The sequence below is a fragment of the Heloderma suspectum genome, chromosome 7 (genome assembly GCF_057233095.1).
Source record: "Heloderma suspectum isolate Gila_16-S chromosome 7, 16-S_ref, whole genome shotgun sequence".
NCBI lineage: Eukaryota > Metazoa > Chordata > Lepidosauria > Squamata > Helodermatidae > Heloderma > Heloderma suspectum.
In genome coordinates, this window is record NC_139464.1 from 45,382,220 (window position 1) to 45,399,217 (window position 16,998).

The following is a 16,998-nucleotide window of genomic DNA, read 5'->3' on the forward strand; positions in this document are numbered from 1 at the left end:
TGGGTTCCCGCCTTCCCCTCAGTTCCTTTTTGATCACCTTAGCATTACTTTGTGGGGAACTTCTTTGACATTCTTGTCAAGCTGTTTCTTCTATCTTTCTCCTGTCTTCTTGCTTTTTTCTTGCTTTATTTTTTTCTTCTTTATCTAAACTAGAGAAAGAGAGAGAGAGAGAGAAAAGAAGAGCACTGGGAGAGCGTCGTTCGCCTCAGCAGCGGCGCGTTTTTTCTTCCAGCTTATGGCCCAAAAGCCTCCATTCCGAAAGTGCACAGCAAGGTTCCTTGTGGCAGCAAGGTTCCTTCTTTGGACCATCACTCTTTATGCCTAATCTGTTTGGAAGAATCCCATAAAGTTGAATCTTGCCACCACTGCCAATCTTTATCGAAGCAGGCTTGCAAGAATAGAGCAGATCGACTAAAGGTGGTCCTTTGGCAGCAGGCCCTTCAGGAGGTTGATATGCCTAAGGCCCAAACACCTCAAGAACAGCCCACCATTGCTCCTTCCACAAGTGCAAAAGGAGCAGCTGCTGCAGCTCAATCTTCCCCTCTGTTAAACACAGAGCCGGTTCAAGTAGACCCACCTACGCCAGGAAGGAACCTATTTCGGGCTAAAAAAACTTTCAAAAAAGGGAAAATGCCCAAAATCAGCAGCGGTCACACCGGAGAAAAAGAAGAGAAAGAAAATCTCTAAACAGCAGAAGAAAGAGCGGAACGCCCCACCTCCCCCTCCTCTACTTGATTCTCCCATCCGTGTTGTGGCCCCTTCCACACAGACTGTGACATTGGATCCTCCACAGTCTCAGAGGGTGAGTCAAGGGACACACCAACCCTTACCACCCCACCCAGCTCAGACAGCTCCGGAATGGAGATCTAGGTCTCCAACACCGTGCCGTTACGATATACAATCATCTCGATATCGGCCGACACTCTCTCCTCAGCAGCTTCCTAGATACTGATCTCCGGATAGATACTGTAGGTACCATTGGCATGGACAATATGACTGTGATCGCTCCTGCTCTCCATCCCTTGATTGGGATCGTCTTTCTGTTTTGTTGTCTCCTCCCCATGGACCACAACATGATGCAGACTGGAGACTTAGGAGGGATCGCGACCTTTTCCTGGATCGCTGTCATTACTTAAGGGCTACTTCTCCATCATATACTCCATTTCAACCCAAACAACAACCGCAGTTCAAAATGCACAACACTTTCTGTCCCCCTCCTCTGGTACCGAGATGTTCTACGTCTCTGATGCTACACCAGTCATAGAGTCTGCTCAAGGCCACTCTCAAAAAACACATGCCTCACCTGTGGATAAGGAGGGCCATAAACTCGATCTCATTGGACACCACCTCTACTCTTCACTAGCGTTGGGAGTTCAGATTTCAAACTACCAGGCAATGATAGCCAGGTACCAATCGTTCCTTTGGGGAAAAATGGATTCTCTTATTGCGTACCTTCCTGAGGATCAACGCAAGTTAGGAAGAATGTTTCATGTGGAAGCATCCAAACTATCCCATCAGCAGATTAACACCGCCCGTCATCAGGTGGTCTGCAGTGCCAAAGTGATGATGGGCTCCGTCGCCTTAAGGTGACATGCTTGGCTCCATTCTGCGGGCTTAACTCCTGAAGCTTGCTCTAGAATAGAGGATCTACCCTATGATGGCGAGGGTTTATTCAATGTGAAAATGGACGAGCAAATGGACTCTGTGCAAAAACCAGAACAACTGCTCGTAAAATGGGTATTGGCCAAGCCCAGCAACAACAACAACAACATGTCCCTTATCGACAGCGCCGCTTGTACTGACAACACCAGACCTACGCCCCTCGGCAACCTGGGGATAGAGCACCCAGATACCCACAGCAGCAACAACAGCAACAAAGGAAAAGTTATCCCTTTCCCAAGTTTCAGCAAAAGGCGAAGGGCGATGGATTGTCTAAGCGTCATCTTTGACTCCAGTCCTTTTCCCCTCCGTACTGACCATTACAACTACCCTTTGGAGACCTCCTGAGCAAATTTTACTCGACTTGGATGAGAGTGATATCAGACAACTGGGTGCTACTAACTATTGTCCGTTGAGGATACAAAATAGAATTCAACACACTTCCACCGCTGGGTTTGGTGCAGACCACACCACTCTTGAAGGTCCTTCAGGAGGAAACACAATCTCTCCTAAGGAAAGGTGCTATCCAGTGCATTCATCCAAACCTCAGTACAGAGGGGGTTTTCTGCAGGTACTTCACTGTACCGAAACAGGACGGAGGCCTCCGACTCATTCTAGATCATTGGGACCTGAACAAATTGGTCGCTCCCAAGAGATTCAGAATGAAAGCCCTAGCCACGATTCTCCCACTCCTCCAAAAGGGTTCATGGTTCACCACGGTCAACCTTGAGGATGTGTATTTCCACATAGCGATAGAGCACTCACACAGAAAATTTCTCCGCATTGCGATCGGTACGGAACTCGTCCAGTTCAATGTTCTGCCATTCGGTCTCTCAAGAGCCCCACGCGTATTCATGAAGTGTAAGGCTGTAGTTTACACTTCCCTCTGCCTCAAGGGTTTCGAGATCTATCCCTATCTCAACTATTGGGTGTTAGTGGACTCCTCTCGGGAAGCCCTATCATGCGCTATTATAGTTGTTCTGAATCTCCTTCGGGCATTGGGACTAAGGATCAACAGGGAGAAATTCCGTCTGACCCCCACACAAACAGTTCAATTCATAGGGGCCATCCTCAATTCTAAAACTGGCCAGGCGTACCTTCCTACAACTCATGTCAAAAGCCTCGTCGAGCATGCCACTTCAATATTCCTCAACTGCCGTGCCAAAGCACGCAACATTCAATGCCTACTCGGTCATATGGCCGCGACAGTATCAGCTGTGGAATGGGCCCTGCTGCGGATGAGGCCCCTGCAAAATTGGTTCATTCAAACCTTCGACTTGAACAGCAACCCCCTCCTCGTCACACTTAGGGTTCCGGAGGTCGCTCTCAGCCTGAAGTGGTGGATGAATCCCAAACATCTGACCCAAGGGATGCCATTCTTCCTGCTCCTCCATCCAGGGTCCTGACCACAGATGCTTCCTTACTGGGCTGGCGAGCACAGTGCAGTAGGGATGGTGGAGAATTCCGCCACGGACTCCAATGAGGCCGGATTCTTAGAATCTGGCCCCCCGGAGTCCGTGGCAGAACAGACTGCTCCCCCCACCACCACCCCGCGAAGCCCAGTCGGGACAGACCCTACCTGGCGCCGTCTGTCCGCTGCCGTCCGTCCCCTCTGCTGCCGCCTGTCTGCAAACGCAAGTGGCGTCCAGCGTAGCAGGTGCCATTTGCTTCCCTGCTTTTGGCCATGATTTGGCAGACCTCTACGAACTCAGGGTCTCTGGTCATCCACAGAAACAATCTACCACATAAATTTTCCGGTGCTGATGGCAGTCTGGAAGGCCCTCTGTGCCTTCAAACCATACTTTCGGCATCGACACAGCCAAATCCTCACGGACAACACCACAGTTCTATGGCACCTAAACAAACAAGAAGGAACACACTCCTCCTGTCTCCTTTCTCTCACTCTGGACATTTACAACTCCGTTGTTTCAAGGGGCATTCGTCTGTCTGCTCTCCATATTGTGGGAGAAGACAGTCTTTTGGCAGACTCTCTCAGTTGCCTTCTCCGGTGCTCCCACAAATGGCAGCTGGCCAAGGCAACTCTACACCTAATTTTTAGACAATGGGGTTGACCTGAGATTGACCTCTTCGCAACTCCAGCAAACATGGCCTGCAGACAATTTTACTCCAGGGCGGGAGTCGGTCCCGGATCGCTAGGCGATGCCTTTTTCCTGGAATGGAAGGACCACCTCTTCTACCTCTTTCCTCCATTTCCGCTCCTCACGAGGGTGATCTCGAAAATCAGACAGGAAGCCACGAACTGCATTCTAATCACCTCATGGTGGCCCAGACAACCTTGGTTCAAAACTCTGAGGGATCTGTCGCAGGGACATTGCCTCCCATGCCCGTGAATAGACAACTTAATTTCTCGAGACCGAGGTCAAATTCTCCACCCCGATCTCCATACCTTGAAGCTCACGGCGTGGAGGATCCAGTGCCCAGAGACCGCTCCCCACCGCTCCTGGCAACAGTTCAGGCTATTCTAGATGCAGCGAGAAAGCCATCAACGTGCCGCTCGTACTCAGTTAAATGGGCTTCATTTGTGAAGTTTGCGACTGACAGCAATTGTAATCCTAAAGTCTGTTCCATAACAGATATTTTATGTTTTCTCCAACATTTATATAGTAGAGGACTGAAATATTCTTCCATAAGAGTATATGCCTCAGCGATTTCCACGATGAGGGGCAACATAGATGGGTGCTCCATCTTCAGCCACCCCTTATGCAAACAATTCTTATGGGGACTTAGAAACTTGGCTCCCCCCATGAGAGACCTCATCCCTCAATGGGACTTGTTGCTAGTGATCAACAGCCTGATGTCCGCACAATTTGAACCTCTTGCTACCGTGGCCTTCAGGCTGCTTTCTTGGAAGGTCCCTTTTTGGTAGTGATTACAACCTCAAGAAGGGCAAGCGAGCTCTCTGCCTTATGAATAAACTTGCCTTACACCATTTTCCACAAGGAAAAGGTGGTACTCAGGCCGGACCTAGCTTTCCTCCCTAAAGTGGTGACGGATTTTGTCCTCCCTGCTTTCTTTCCCTCTCTGACTTCCGATTTGGAGAAGAGACTGTACACTTTAGATGTCTGGAGAGCCCAGGCCTTTTATAAATCACAGACCGAGTCTTTCTGTAAGTCACAATGATTATTCCTGTGCTACGGAGGACATAACAAAGGCTTGCCAGTTTCCTCCCAGAGACTAGCCTCCTGGATAGTACAGACTATTAGCTTAGCGTACCACTTCTCGGGGAAGGAGTTACCGCCTCGAATCCGAGCACATTCGACAAGGGGAGTGTTGACTTCCACAGCCTTTACAAGAGGTGTGCCCCTGGTGGACTTGTGTAAAGCGGCTTCCTGGTCAAAGCCTTCTACTTTTATAAGGCATTATAGACTAGATGTTTGGGCCCGAGCAGACTGTGCCTTTGGCAGGGCTGTGCTCTCGTTGGTACTGCAGTGAGACACCAACCCACCTCTGGTAAGTCAGCTTGTTATTCACCCATATGTGTGATGCACAGAGACCACGAAGAAGAAAGACAAGTTGCTTATCTGTAACTGTAGTTCTTTGAGTGGTCATCTGTGCATTCACACAACCCTCCCACCGTCCCCACTTCGGTGTCAATGTGATTATTGGTACCAAGGTGTTTTTTCTTCTCGGGACCCGGACTGCTTTGTGGTCTTAGGGAACTGAGGGGAAGGCGGGAACCCACGCTATATATACCACAGACGGTGGGGAAGGGGTTCCTGCCAAAAAACTGGTTCAGTGTAGAAGTGTTCCCGAATGAGGCTCTGCGCAGGCGCAGAGCCCATATGTGTGAATGCACAGATGACCACTCGAAGAACTACAGTTACAGGTAAGCAACCTGTCTTTGCTGCTGAATATAAACATTGAACAAAATGTGTAGTAGTCTCGGTATTATAATACAAAGTGGTGTGCATGCGTGTTAAGCTTTCCATGCCACCATTGTTTCCCTAACTCTTAATCCCCAGACCCTAAGGTTCTTGAGAGTGATCCTCAAAATGACAGACAGCCGTGTAAGTGCACATAGCAGAAACCCCAATGAGGAGAATAGGTTTTTTCAAAGCCAACTAGGAAAAGTGAGGTAACTTTAAAAATAAAGGTTTTCTAGTGATATGGTTGTCTCCTTCGGACTTCACCATACCCTTTAAGAGGAACATGTAGGCCACTAAAGAGGAGCCTTGGCCTTCCTTCCTTTCCCCCTATTTTAATTAATTCTCTCACAACTATGGGCATGAAAATATTTCCTTGCCTAAAGTAGGTTTGGGGGTAGGGAAAAAAGTGTCATGGAGTAATGGCATATAAGGCAGCTGTCAAAACTGGACCAGGGGTCTGAAACAAAGGTCAGCCTTTAATGTGTCATCCCACAGTGGCACAGTTGCTACTATTTGTGGAAATTTAGCATCTCATGTAAGCTGGTTTAGAGATGATATCTAGGATGTGCCCATCTGCATTATATGTGGACACACCCACTAGCACTTGATGCATTTTTATCCTGAGCATGCAATGACGTGATGCATATTGTTCTACCTGGGGCAGTTCATTTTAGGTTGCAGGTGAGGCATTACTGAATAGGCTTTTGCATGCTGTTAGACTTCCATGCTGAGTTGAAATGGAAATCTACTTTATCGGGGTGCAGGAAATATAAAAGCTGGCTGGGAGCTAGAAAAAGAAGATGGGGGGGACTCATCACTGATTGAACGTAGAATGCTTATCTATGATACTTGATCTTTGTTAGATTGAGAAAGATCTGCTCCGCACCATGCCCAGCAATGCCTGCTTCTCCAACATGAATAGCATTGGAGTACCACGGCTACGCAGAATACTACGTGGGTTGGCTTGGCTGTATCCAGATATTGGCTATTGCCAAGGCACTGGCATGGTAAATGAACCTCCCTCATTGTGGGTTATACTTGTGTTGTACCTGTTTCCCTTAAGATAACATAAAACAACATAAAATTTTCTGCATGCAGTGGAATAAACAAAATGGGTTCACTTCAGAGATAATAACACTTGGAGAATGAAGTAAAAATACACACATTGCTCTGGCCACAGGATTGCTACCCAAAATGGCTTCACCATGGTGTGTTTTCTAATGCCCAGCTGTAACATACAAAATGATTATTGCAAGTATTGCAACTGTAGCTTGGAGAATCTCCACATCCTCAGCAACAGCCATTAGGAATTGGTGGAGTCTCAAGTTAGGAAAGGGTGAGGCTTACTTAACATGATGTGCAGTCATTTGTGCAGTGAGGCATCTACATGTTTCAGCAAGGGGATTAAGAACTTGTCACCACCATCATTTATTTGTACCTCACTCTTCCTTCTAAAAGGAAGCCGAAAGTGGTTAACGTCCATCATACAAAAGCAAATATCGGAACACAATAATATGAAAAATGTTATGGCAATAAAAATGCTACACTAGACCTATAAACAAACTTTGAATTCAAGATTTTAAAAGCACCAGTAAATAAATACAAAATTAATATATATCAACAAGGGGATATTAAAACGCAAACCATTATTTTAGCCGAAATATATACTTATGCTCATCTCTAGCAGCCAGTGTACTAAACCATTTGAATGTAGCATTAAAGGAGACAAATCTACCCTAGAGCCAGCAGAAGCTGAGAATAAAACTAGGTATAACCAATTAATATAATAATCGTACATGATACAAAGAGCTGCAGTCCCCCCTCATGTGAAACCTACCTTCTCACTGCAGAAAGAGGCAGAAAAGGGGGAGGCAACCTGCATTATTCCCATGCCAAGTAGTGGTAACTTTATAGTCCAGCCTGGAGTGCGCTCATAAGTTGCCGATGACACACTTCCTCCGGGTTGGGCGGGTGCAACAGTCTCTGCTGCTCACTAGGCTTGATGTTCCAGGCAGGTCTACTTAAGGGTCAGCTGCTCTCCTCAGCTGTAAAGAGTGGGGGAGGCCAGGTAATACAGTCCCTCACCCCACTCCTTCACTGCTGCTGCTTCACTGCTTTGGGGAGGAGTAAAGCAAAGTCTGGGTGGATGATGGGGCTCAACAAAGACACTTGGGCTATCTCTTCTTTACTTGTAAGGTTATTGGCATTGTCGAATAGAATCAGAGTTACTGTGTGAGCTTATCTTAATTTGCACCGTGCACTTAATCCCATTTGGTACTGAGTTTTTGAGAGAATTTATAAGACACCCGTCAGCACAAGCTCTCAACTAGCTCATGGTAAGAGTGTGGCCTGGAGCTACACAGCTAATATGCTTGTCAGAACAAAGGCATATCCCAAGTTCTTAGAGCATTGTTAGCACCCTGGGATTTCATTTCAGGTGCTTCCATCAGCCTGCTTCTGTCCTGCCGCTGAAATTATGAAGCTACTTTTCCCTGTTGTGAAATTACACCGCAGTGAGTGGGAACAGCAGAGGCCCTTCCCGTGTAATGCATGCTTTGCAGATTTTCAGGTCTTCTCTTCCCTCTTGCTAGGTAGTGGCTTCCTTGCTGCTTTTCTTGGAAGAGGAAGATGCCTTCTGGATGATGTGTGCTATCATTGAAGACCTGGTGCCAGCCTCCTACTTCAGCACCACTCTGATGGGTGTTCAAACCGACCAGCGTGTCCTGCGCCATCTCATTGTGCAGTACCTGCCACGACTGGACAAACTTCTTCAGGAGCATGACATTGGTAAGAGCCCTCCTTCACCTGCTGCTCCTTTGCTATCCTGAGATGGACCCATCCTGATCCTCGTTTGTTCCATAAATTAGGAAGAATTTCTTAATTCTGTTAAGAATTAAGACTGTTGAGAGGATTGTCCTTCATGCATTTAAAAGAGGCCCATAATGGCCGTAGTTACATTTAATGGAGAAATAAGCATTAATGGTTTTGATAGCAGTAGAGCATGTGGTCTCAGGTTCAGTCTCTGGCATCTCCAGTTAAAAAAGGATCAGGTAGCAGGAGATGGGAAAGATTCTGCTAGAGACCCTGGAGTGCCACTGCCAATGAGAGCACGCAATGCCCGTCTAGATGGACAAATAGCCTGACTCGCTACAAGGCAGCTTCCTTGGTTCCATTTAACATGTACATAGTATTTTATGGTTCTCGCCACAACATTTTAAAGGATTTTGCTATTTTACTCTCTGCTTAGAAGCAAGGAATTTAAGTGATTTCCTTTAGCAGTACTCCAGTGAGTTTTGGGCTTCAAACTTTAACTCAGTCCATAAACCATATGGTGAACACAATGAGCATTTCCACCAGTGTTACTACTGTGGGAATCTGGTAGAGTATATGGATTAAATATGTTTTGTACACAAGCCACTGGGTAGGGTGGTGGTGGAGTATTTGGGTTCAAGTGAGGGTGGTGTGTGTATGTGCACGCACAGTCTCTTGTATTATTTTGAATGTTTTTGTTCTAAGGGGGGAAATTCTCAATATCTGTACTCCAGAACTGCTATGTTCAATCCTGTTAATGTGTGTAGTTATTTGGTGTATGTATATGTGTGCAAACTCCCTGTGCCCCTTTACTAGATGCAATCTGCCTGATGAAAAGGGAGCTGTATTTGCTTCCACTTCATTACAGTGGTAATTACAGGGACACTTATTTGAAAGAGGGAGTTGTGAGTGTTCTCTGTTTATGTTGGGAACAGAAGGTGACTATATGGAGGGCAATTCTTCTGGTGACTGCTAAACTGGAATTATATGCTTCCTTCTCTGTCTCCATCCACAGAGTTGTCCCTTATCACTCTACACTGGTTCCTCACATCATTTGCTAGTGTTGTGCATATCAAGCTGTTGCTACGTATCTGGGACCTTTTTTTCTACCAGGGCTCCATAGTTCTCTTCCAGGTCACACTGGGCATGCTCAGCATGAAGGTAACAAACATTCCTCAGCTCTCAACCTTCTCTTTTTCCTTTATGGATATATGGGAGAGTTTGTCCTGAATTCAGGGAGGCATTATGTCAGGAAAGGAGAATGAAAACACGCTGACCTCTCATTATCCCTATCCCAATTGTCTTACTTACCTCTTTTCAGCCTTCTGAAATAATGCCAACAAATTAATATATAGATTGCAGCATGGCTGAAGCCACAAAACCAACAAATGTGTATCTGGATTATTTTTAACAGGTGGCTTTGCAGCAGGTATTTTCTATGAGAGCCAAAAAATGCTCTGCTATTATGTCATCTATATGTATTGGACATATTGATGGTGCAATTCTGTACATGTCTATTCAAAACTACTGAGTTCAGTGAGGCTCTACTGAGTGCAATGAGACTTACTCCCAGGTACATGTATGTAGGATTGCAGCCTTAAAGCGCCTGTGGTGTGTCATGCAGAAACCATTTGGTGTGGTTGTCTAATACTGTGGCATTGGTGCAGGATGGCTACTGTGCTCCACCCAGAGGCAGCTGAAACTCTGTGTATCATTAAGGAATTTCTTCATATACCACTAGGAAACCAATTTGAAAGCTTTGGTCTCAAAGTTAATTGATTTGAAGCCATGGGAGACTTTTCATACACTTTCTATATTGTTAATTTGTTTCCCCTAGAGTTTGTGATGGTACTTACTGCTGGACTTGCCACAGAAAGGGCTCCTTCTGTACAATTAGCGCATCTACAGTTTGCTAGAAGTCGTTCTCAAACTCTAGGAGAACTAACATAAAAGGGGCAACATAGATAATTCCAGAATTTGGAATAATTTTGTCTTCCCAGACAGAAAATAGTTGGTTAGCATGTCTTAAGTATTCACTGCAGGTGTCATGGGGTAGCAAATATGAAGTAAGCGAGGACAGGAAATGAGGGAAAATGGGAGTAATTACAATATGCATTGATTTTGTTTTGGTTGCACTGTGCAAACATTCACCATAGGATTAGAATTAGATACATACAGGGAACAGGTAGAGAGAACTGTGAAAGCATTTTGGAGCATGAGTAGCCCATAACATGAAGAATTACTTGTCCACATTAACACAGGAAGATGAGCTGATCCAGTCAGAGAACTCTGCGTCCATCTTCAACACACTCTCAGACATCCCCTCTCAGATCGAAGATCCAGATGTGCTCCTGCAGGAAGCCATGCGTGTTGCTGGCTCGCTGACAGATGTGGCAGTGGAGACTCAGCGTTGCAAGCACCTTGCTTACCTCATTGCTGACCAAGGGCAGCTGCTCAATCCTGGTGCTGCTGTCAACTTATCAAAGGTATGCTTACGAAGGTCTTAAGGATCATAAGTTCAAATTATTTCCTTCCTTGGGCTTGGCTTCTGCTCTTTTGCTGTCTTTATCTATTGCCCAGAGGTAGCAGTAGAGAATAGTGGGTTACAATCCTATATAACTTGTTGAAGAAATACTACCAAGCTTCCAAACTTGCTGCTACTTACTGCTCTGCTGTTCTGTCATCTGCACCTCTCTTCTCTCCCCACCCCCATTTAATGTAATTAACTTTCAAGATCTGCTTGCCATACCTAACATAATGTACCTAGTCAGTATAGCTTTTTTGTTTATAATATCCTCCCCTTTTGTGCCTTGCTCTTCTGCCTCACTCAGATTGTGCGACGCAGGACACAACGCAGGAAGTCTGGCATCAGTTCACTGCTTTTTGGTAAGGACACATGCATGATGAGATTATTGTTTCCCTGAAGAGGACAGAACAGAAAGGGCAGTGATGGCATGTTTAGGGTGAAACACTGTGTGTGTCTATAATATGGAGTGTCCTTGCACTATATACATTGTGCTAAGCAACCTGCTTGCCCTTAGGATGTGTAAGCAGACTTTTCTTTCTGTCAGTCGCTTAATGGTGTTGTGCAACATATAAGCTGTACTCTGATGTAAGCAGGAGGATGTCATTAACTGTGATGAAGCCCCAGAAGGAATACTTGTTTTTTGCCCTCTTAAAGGTCCAGAGAAAGAAATTAATGAGAGACAAATAGCAATAAGGAGTTTGGTAACTGCCCTTCTGGCTTTCTGATCCACTTCAGGTAGTGTGGGCTACTTTTGAGACCATTTCCTAATCAATGGCTGTCCTCAGCAAGACAGTGTGCAAATATAGACCTGTTTTTGAGTCTGTGCAACTGTGCCATGGGTCTCTACATCCCTCACTGAAGTTCAAAGTGATTTACATTTTTACATAAAAATTTACGTATTTCTGCTTTGTACTCCAACCTGTAGCTCGGCATATCATAATTTTTTTCCAAAATTTGGTGAAAACTATTCATGTACTTCATTCAGGTTTGTCAAGGAGATGGGTGTTTCATTGGTTTGGTGAAGTTCTGAGCAGTGGTCTAAACATTATTATGATCTTTCTGCCCCATGAAAGCCTATGGCTTGAGCTCCACAAAGCCAGGAAATTGGGAGCTAAGGCTTGTGCCTTAACAGATGTGCCCCATGATCAGCAATGAAGTTGTGTAATGTCACAAATTGTGCTTACTTACAAGCAACAAATAGGCATGGGTCACCTCACACCAAGATTCCTCTAGCAATACAGTAAGGGTCAGATGCTTCATAAGGCAATGTAGGACCAGGACAACATGGGGCATCTTTCCTGGTCCCAGGTACTCCATCCTCCCCATCTGAATCTGGGCCTGAAAGACCCAGGAAAAGTGTGGGTGCCTGGAAGGTAAGTTGTAAGCAAGCACAACTTGGGACACAGCACATCATCATCTCTGATCACGGGCTTCCAATTTCCTGGCTTTCTGGAGCTTGAGCCAACATGAGATAGCCTTAACTCTGGGCTTAAACCAGCAGTACATTTATCATTGAATAGTGTGTTGCTTCCTCTTAAAAGAATTGTGCAGAAAAGGGCAAATAAAATAACCAAGATGGTTAGAGTAACTTTTTGAGAAAGGGTTAAAATGTTTGAGGCTTTAAGAAAAATATGACTTGGGGAGGTGGACATAATTGAGTAATGAAAAATGATAAATGGTTTATCTAGATGTTTTTCTTCCTCCATCGTAAAACTCGAAGAGTTCACTCAATGAAGTTGATTTGCAATAGGTTAAAAACAGTCAAAAGTGCTTTGTCACATAGCACGTAATTAACACATGGAATTCACTTCTGCAAGATGTGGTGATGGTCTTATTTGCTCCTTTCTGTAAAGGGTTAGACAAATTAATGGAAGGGGGTCTGTTGATGGTTATTTATTGTGATTGCAAAACGGAACCTTCCTGTATAGACGACACCCGTCTATTTCTAAATACCAGATGCTGGGGCAAAGAGGGGAAGACCTTTGCCACCATACTCTGCTTCAGAGATTTCCTCATCCTTACTTCTAGGAGAAGATGATATGGAGGCACTGAAGGCCAAGAATATTAAGCAAACTGAGCTGGTTGCAGACTTGCGTGAGGCCATCCTGCAAGTGGCGCAGCACTTTCAGTGTGTGGATCCCAAGAGCTGCAGCATAGTGAGTGAGGGCTCCCAAAGTGGATGAATCTGTGCTTCCTACTTGTGGCATGGCAACATCTGTGCTCACATTACTGAAGTAGGGGTTTGTGCAGTGTTACAGTGGGAGCTTACTTTGTGAGGAAAAAGAAAAGCCACATAACCTGAGGAGTCCCTTCATCCCTCATTAATGTCCACCTTCTGCTTTGTATGAACATCACTTACTCCTGTTCTCTTCTCTCAACAACCAGGATTTGACTCCAGATTACACCATGGAAAGCCACCAGCGGGACCATGAAAGCTACGTGGCTTGTTCCCGGAACCAGCGGCGACGTGCCAAGGCATTGCTGGATTTTGAGCGGCACGATGATGATGAACTGGGCTTCCGCAAGAATGATATCATCACGGTATGATGGTACCATGTAGAAAGAGGCAGAGAGGAGTTTGACCTTATATGAATAAGGAAAAACAAATACAGTGAATTGTTTTTTCAAGACTATGGCCTCAGAATAAATGAGAGTAAAACAAAGGTATTTGTGATAAGTAAGAACTAGTCAAAGATATAATTAAAGGGCAATTGTAAGGAGAAAGAGCAAGACCTAGATATAATTACATAATGCAAATTAAAAGGTGGGGAAAATGGGTGGACATATGTGGACATGAAAAGTCTTGAGCAAGACAAAAAAAGAGAAGAATTACTGAAACTCAATCTGTAGGTTGAAACACACAAGAAAGATGAGTAAGGGAGTAAGTCCGAATGGATTAACTGATCAGCTGTACCTCAGACCCTTCCGATCCTCGTTATTTATAGATCAATAGTAAATGTCACCCCTTCATGGATCACTGCCTTGCTGTGGCGAAGGGGCTTGTGTAACTCAGTGAAGCCATAAGCTATGCCATGCAGGGCCACCCAAGACAGACAGGTCATGACAGAGAGTTCTGACAAAATGTGGTCCACTGGAGAAGGAAATGGCAACCCACTCCAGTATTCCTGTCAAGAAAACCCCATGGAACGTATCACAAGGCTACAAGATATGACGCCGGAAGATGAGCCCCTCAGGTCGGAAGGTGTCCAATATACTACTGGGGAAGAGCAGAGGGAATTTCCAAGTAGCGCCAGGAAGAGTGAAGCGGCTGGGCCAAAGGCGAAAGGACACTCAGCTGTGGATGTGTCTGGTGGTGAAAAGAAAATCCGATGCTGTAAAGAACAATATTGTTTTGGAACCTGGAATGTAAGATCAATGAATCAAGGTAAGCCGGAGGTGGTCAAACATGAGATGGCAAGATTGAACATCGACATCTTGGGAATCGCTGAACTAAAATGGACAAGCATGGGCGAATTTAATTCAGGTGACCATCATATCTACTACTGTGGGCAAGAATCCCTTAGAAGAAATGGAGTAGCACTCGTAGTCAATAAAAGGGTGGGAAAAGCAGTACTGGGGTACAATCTCAAAAACAATAGAATGATCTCAGTACGAATCCAAGGCAAACCATTCAACATCACAGTAATTCAAGTCTATGCCCCAACCACTGAGGCCGAAGAAGCTGAGGTTGATCGGTTCTATGAAGACCTACAACACCTTCTAGAACTAACACCAAAAAAAGATGTCCTTTTCATCATAGGCGATTGGAATGCTAAAGTAGGAAGTCAAGAAATCACCGGGATAACAGGCAAGCATGGCCTTGGTGTACAAAATGAATCAGGACAAAGGCTAATAGAGTTTTGCCAAGAGAACACGCTGATCATAGCAAACACTCTTTTCCAACAGCACAAGAGGCGACTCTACACATGGACATCACCAGATGGTCAATATCGAAATCAGATTGATTATGTCCTTTGCAGCCAAAGATGGAGAAGCTCTATACAGTCAGTAAAAACAAGACCTGGAGCTGACTGTGGCTCAGATCAGGAGCTTCTTATCGCAAAATTTCAGCTTAAATTTAAGAACGTAGGGAAAACCACTAAACCATTCAGGTATGACCGAAATCATATCCCTTATGAATATACAGTGGAGGTGAGGAATAGATTTAAGGGATTAGACCTGATAGACAGAGTGCCTGAGGAACTATGGATGGAGGGCTGTCACACTGTTCAGGAGGCAGCAACTCAATCCATCCCAAAGAAAAAGAAATGCAAGAAAGCCAAGTGGCTGTCTGAGGAGGCTTTACAAGTAGCTGAGGAAAGAAGGGAAGTGAAAAGCAAGGGAGAAAGGGGAAGATATATCCAACTGAATGCAGAGTTCCAGAGAATAGCAAGGAGAGACAAGAAGGCCTTCTTCAATGAACAATGCAAAGAAATCAAGGAAAACAATAGAATGGGAAAGACTAGAGATCTTTTCAAGAAAATTGGAGATCTCAAGGGAACGTTTTGTGCAAAGATGGGATTCCATGATAAAGGACAAAGAAGGCAGGGACCTAACAGAAGCAGATGAGATTAAAAAGAGGCGGAAAGAATACACAGAAGAACTATACAGGAAAGATCTTAATGACCCTGATAGCCATGATAGTGCGGTCACTGAACTTGAGCCGGACATCCCAGAGAGTGAAGTCAAGTGGGCCTTAGGAAGCATTAGTAACAACAAAGCTAGCGGAGATGACCGTATTCCAGCTGAGCTATTTAAAATCCTAAAAGATGATGCTGTTAAAGTGCTGCACTCAATATGCCAGCACATTTGGAACACTCAACAGTGGCCACAAGACTGGAAAAGGTCAGTTTACATTCCAATCCCAAAGAAGGGCAATGCCAAAGAGTGTTCAAACTACCGTACAGTTGCGCTCATTTCACATGCCAGCAAGGTTATGCTCAAAATCCTACAAGCTAGGCTTCAGCAGTATGTGAACTGAGAGCTACCGGAAGTACAAGCTGGGTTCCGAAGAGGCAGAGGAACTAGAGATCAAATCGCCAATATTCCCTGGATCATGGAGAAAGCAAGAGAATTCCAGAAAAACGTCTATTTCTGCTTCATTGACTACGCTAAAGCCTTTGATTGTGTGGATCACAACAAAATGTGGCAAATTCTTAAAGAGATGGGAGTACCAGACCACCTGACCTGTCTCCTGAGAAACCTGTACGAGGGTCAAGAAGCAACAGTAAGAACCGGACATGGAACAACCGATTGGTTCAAAATTGGGAAAGGAGTACGACAAGGCTGTATATTGTCGCCCTGCTTATTTAACTTATATGCAGAGTACATCATGAGAAACGCTGGGTTGGATGAATCACAGGTCGGAATTAAGATTGCTGGGAGAATTATCAACCACCTCAAATATGCAGACGATACCACCCTAATGGCAGAAAGCGAAGAGGATCGAAAGAGCCTCTTGTTGAGGGTGAAAGTGGAGCGTGCAAAAGCTGGTTTGAAACTCAGCATTAAAAAAACTAAGATCATGGCATCTGGCCCCATCACTTCCTGGCATATAGAAGGGGAAGAAATGGAAGCAGTGACAGATTTTATTTTCTTGGGCTCCAAGATCACCGCAGACGGTGACTGTAGCCATGAAATTAAAAGACGCTTGCTCCTTGGGAGGAAAACTATGGCAAACCTAGACAGCATAGTAAGAAGCAGAGACATCACCTTGCCAACAAAGGTCCGTATGATCAATGCTATGGTTTTCCCAGTAGCAATGTATGGCTGTGAGAGCTGGACTATACGGAAGGCCGAGCACTGAAGAATTGATGCTTTCAAACTGTGGTGCTGGAGAAGACTCTTACAAGTCCCCTGGACTGCAAAGAGGTCAAATCAGTCCATCCTAAAGGAAATCAACCCTGACTGCTCATTGGAAGGACAGATACTGAAGCTGAAGCTCAAATATTTTGGCCACCTAATGCGAAGAGAAAAGTCACTGGAAAAGACCCTGATGCTGGGGAAGATTGAAGGCAAAAGGAGAAGGGGACAGCAGAGGATGAGATGACTAGATAGATGACTAGATAGCATCACTGATGCAATGGATATGAACTTGAGCACACTCCAGGAGAG

General features: G+C 45.1%; 2 protein-coding genes across 22 annotated transcripts in view; one reads left to right on the forward strand and one right to left on the reverse strand.

Annotated features, from left to right (window-relative positions):
* The window catches only part of SGSM3 (small G protein signaling modulator 3), a 59,772-nt gene that overhangs the window by 35,557 nt on the left and 7,217 nt on the right, over positions 1–16,998 (forward strand). For 11 of the 21 annotated variants that reach the window (XR_014784301.1, XR_014784299.1, XR_014784298.1 and 8 more), the window contains 7 exons: positions 6,410–6,553; positions 8,138–8,333; positions 9,373–9,518; positions 10,619–10,843; positions 11,189–11,243; positions 12,913–13,040; positions 13,270–13,425. Coding sequence is in view for 15 of the 21 variants with exons in the window: in XM_084809915.1 (XP_084666041.1) it covers positions 6,410–6,553; positions 8,138–8,333; positions 9,373–9,518; positions 10,619–10,843; positions 11,189–11,243; positions 12,913–13,040; positions 13,270–13,425 (1,050 nt within the window). In the remaining 6 variants the exon portion in view is untranslated. Of the gene's footprint in view, positions 1–6,409; positions 6,554–8,137; positions 8,334–9,372; positions 9,519–10,618; positions 10,844–11,188; positions 11,244–12,840; positions 13,041–13,269; positions 13,426–16,998 lie in introns of all 21 variants that reach the window. The other 10 variants (XR_014784297.1, XM_084809911.1, XM_084809916.1 and 7 more) reach the window with 2 other exon arrangements.
* The window catches only part of MRTFA (myocardin related transcription factor A), a 151,365-nt gene continuing 144,824 nt past the window's right edge, over positions 10,458–16,998 (reverse strand). The window contains exons 17-18 of the transcript XR_014784296.1: positions 13,244–13,467; positions 10,458–10,926 (exon numbers count right to left, since the gene is read on the reverse strand). The gene's annotated coding sequence lies outside the window, so the exon portion shown is untranslated. The remainder of the gene's footprint in view (positions 10,927–13,243; positions 13,468–16,998) is intronic.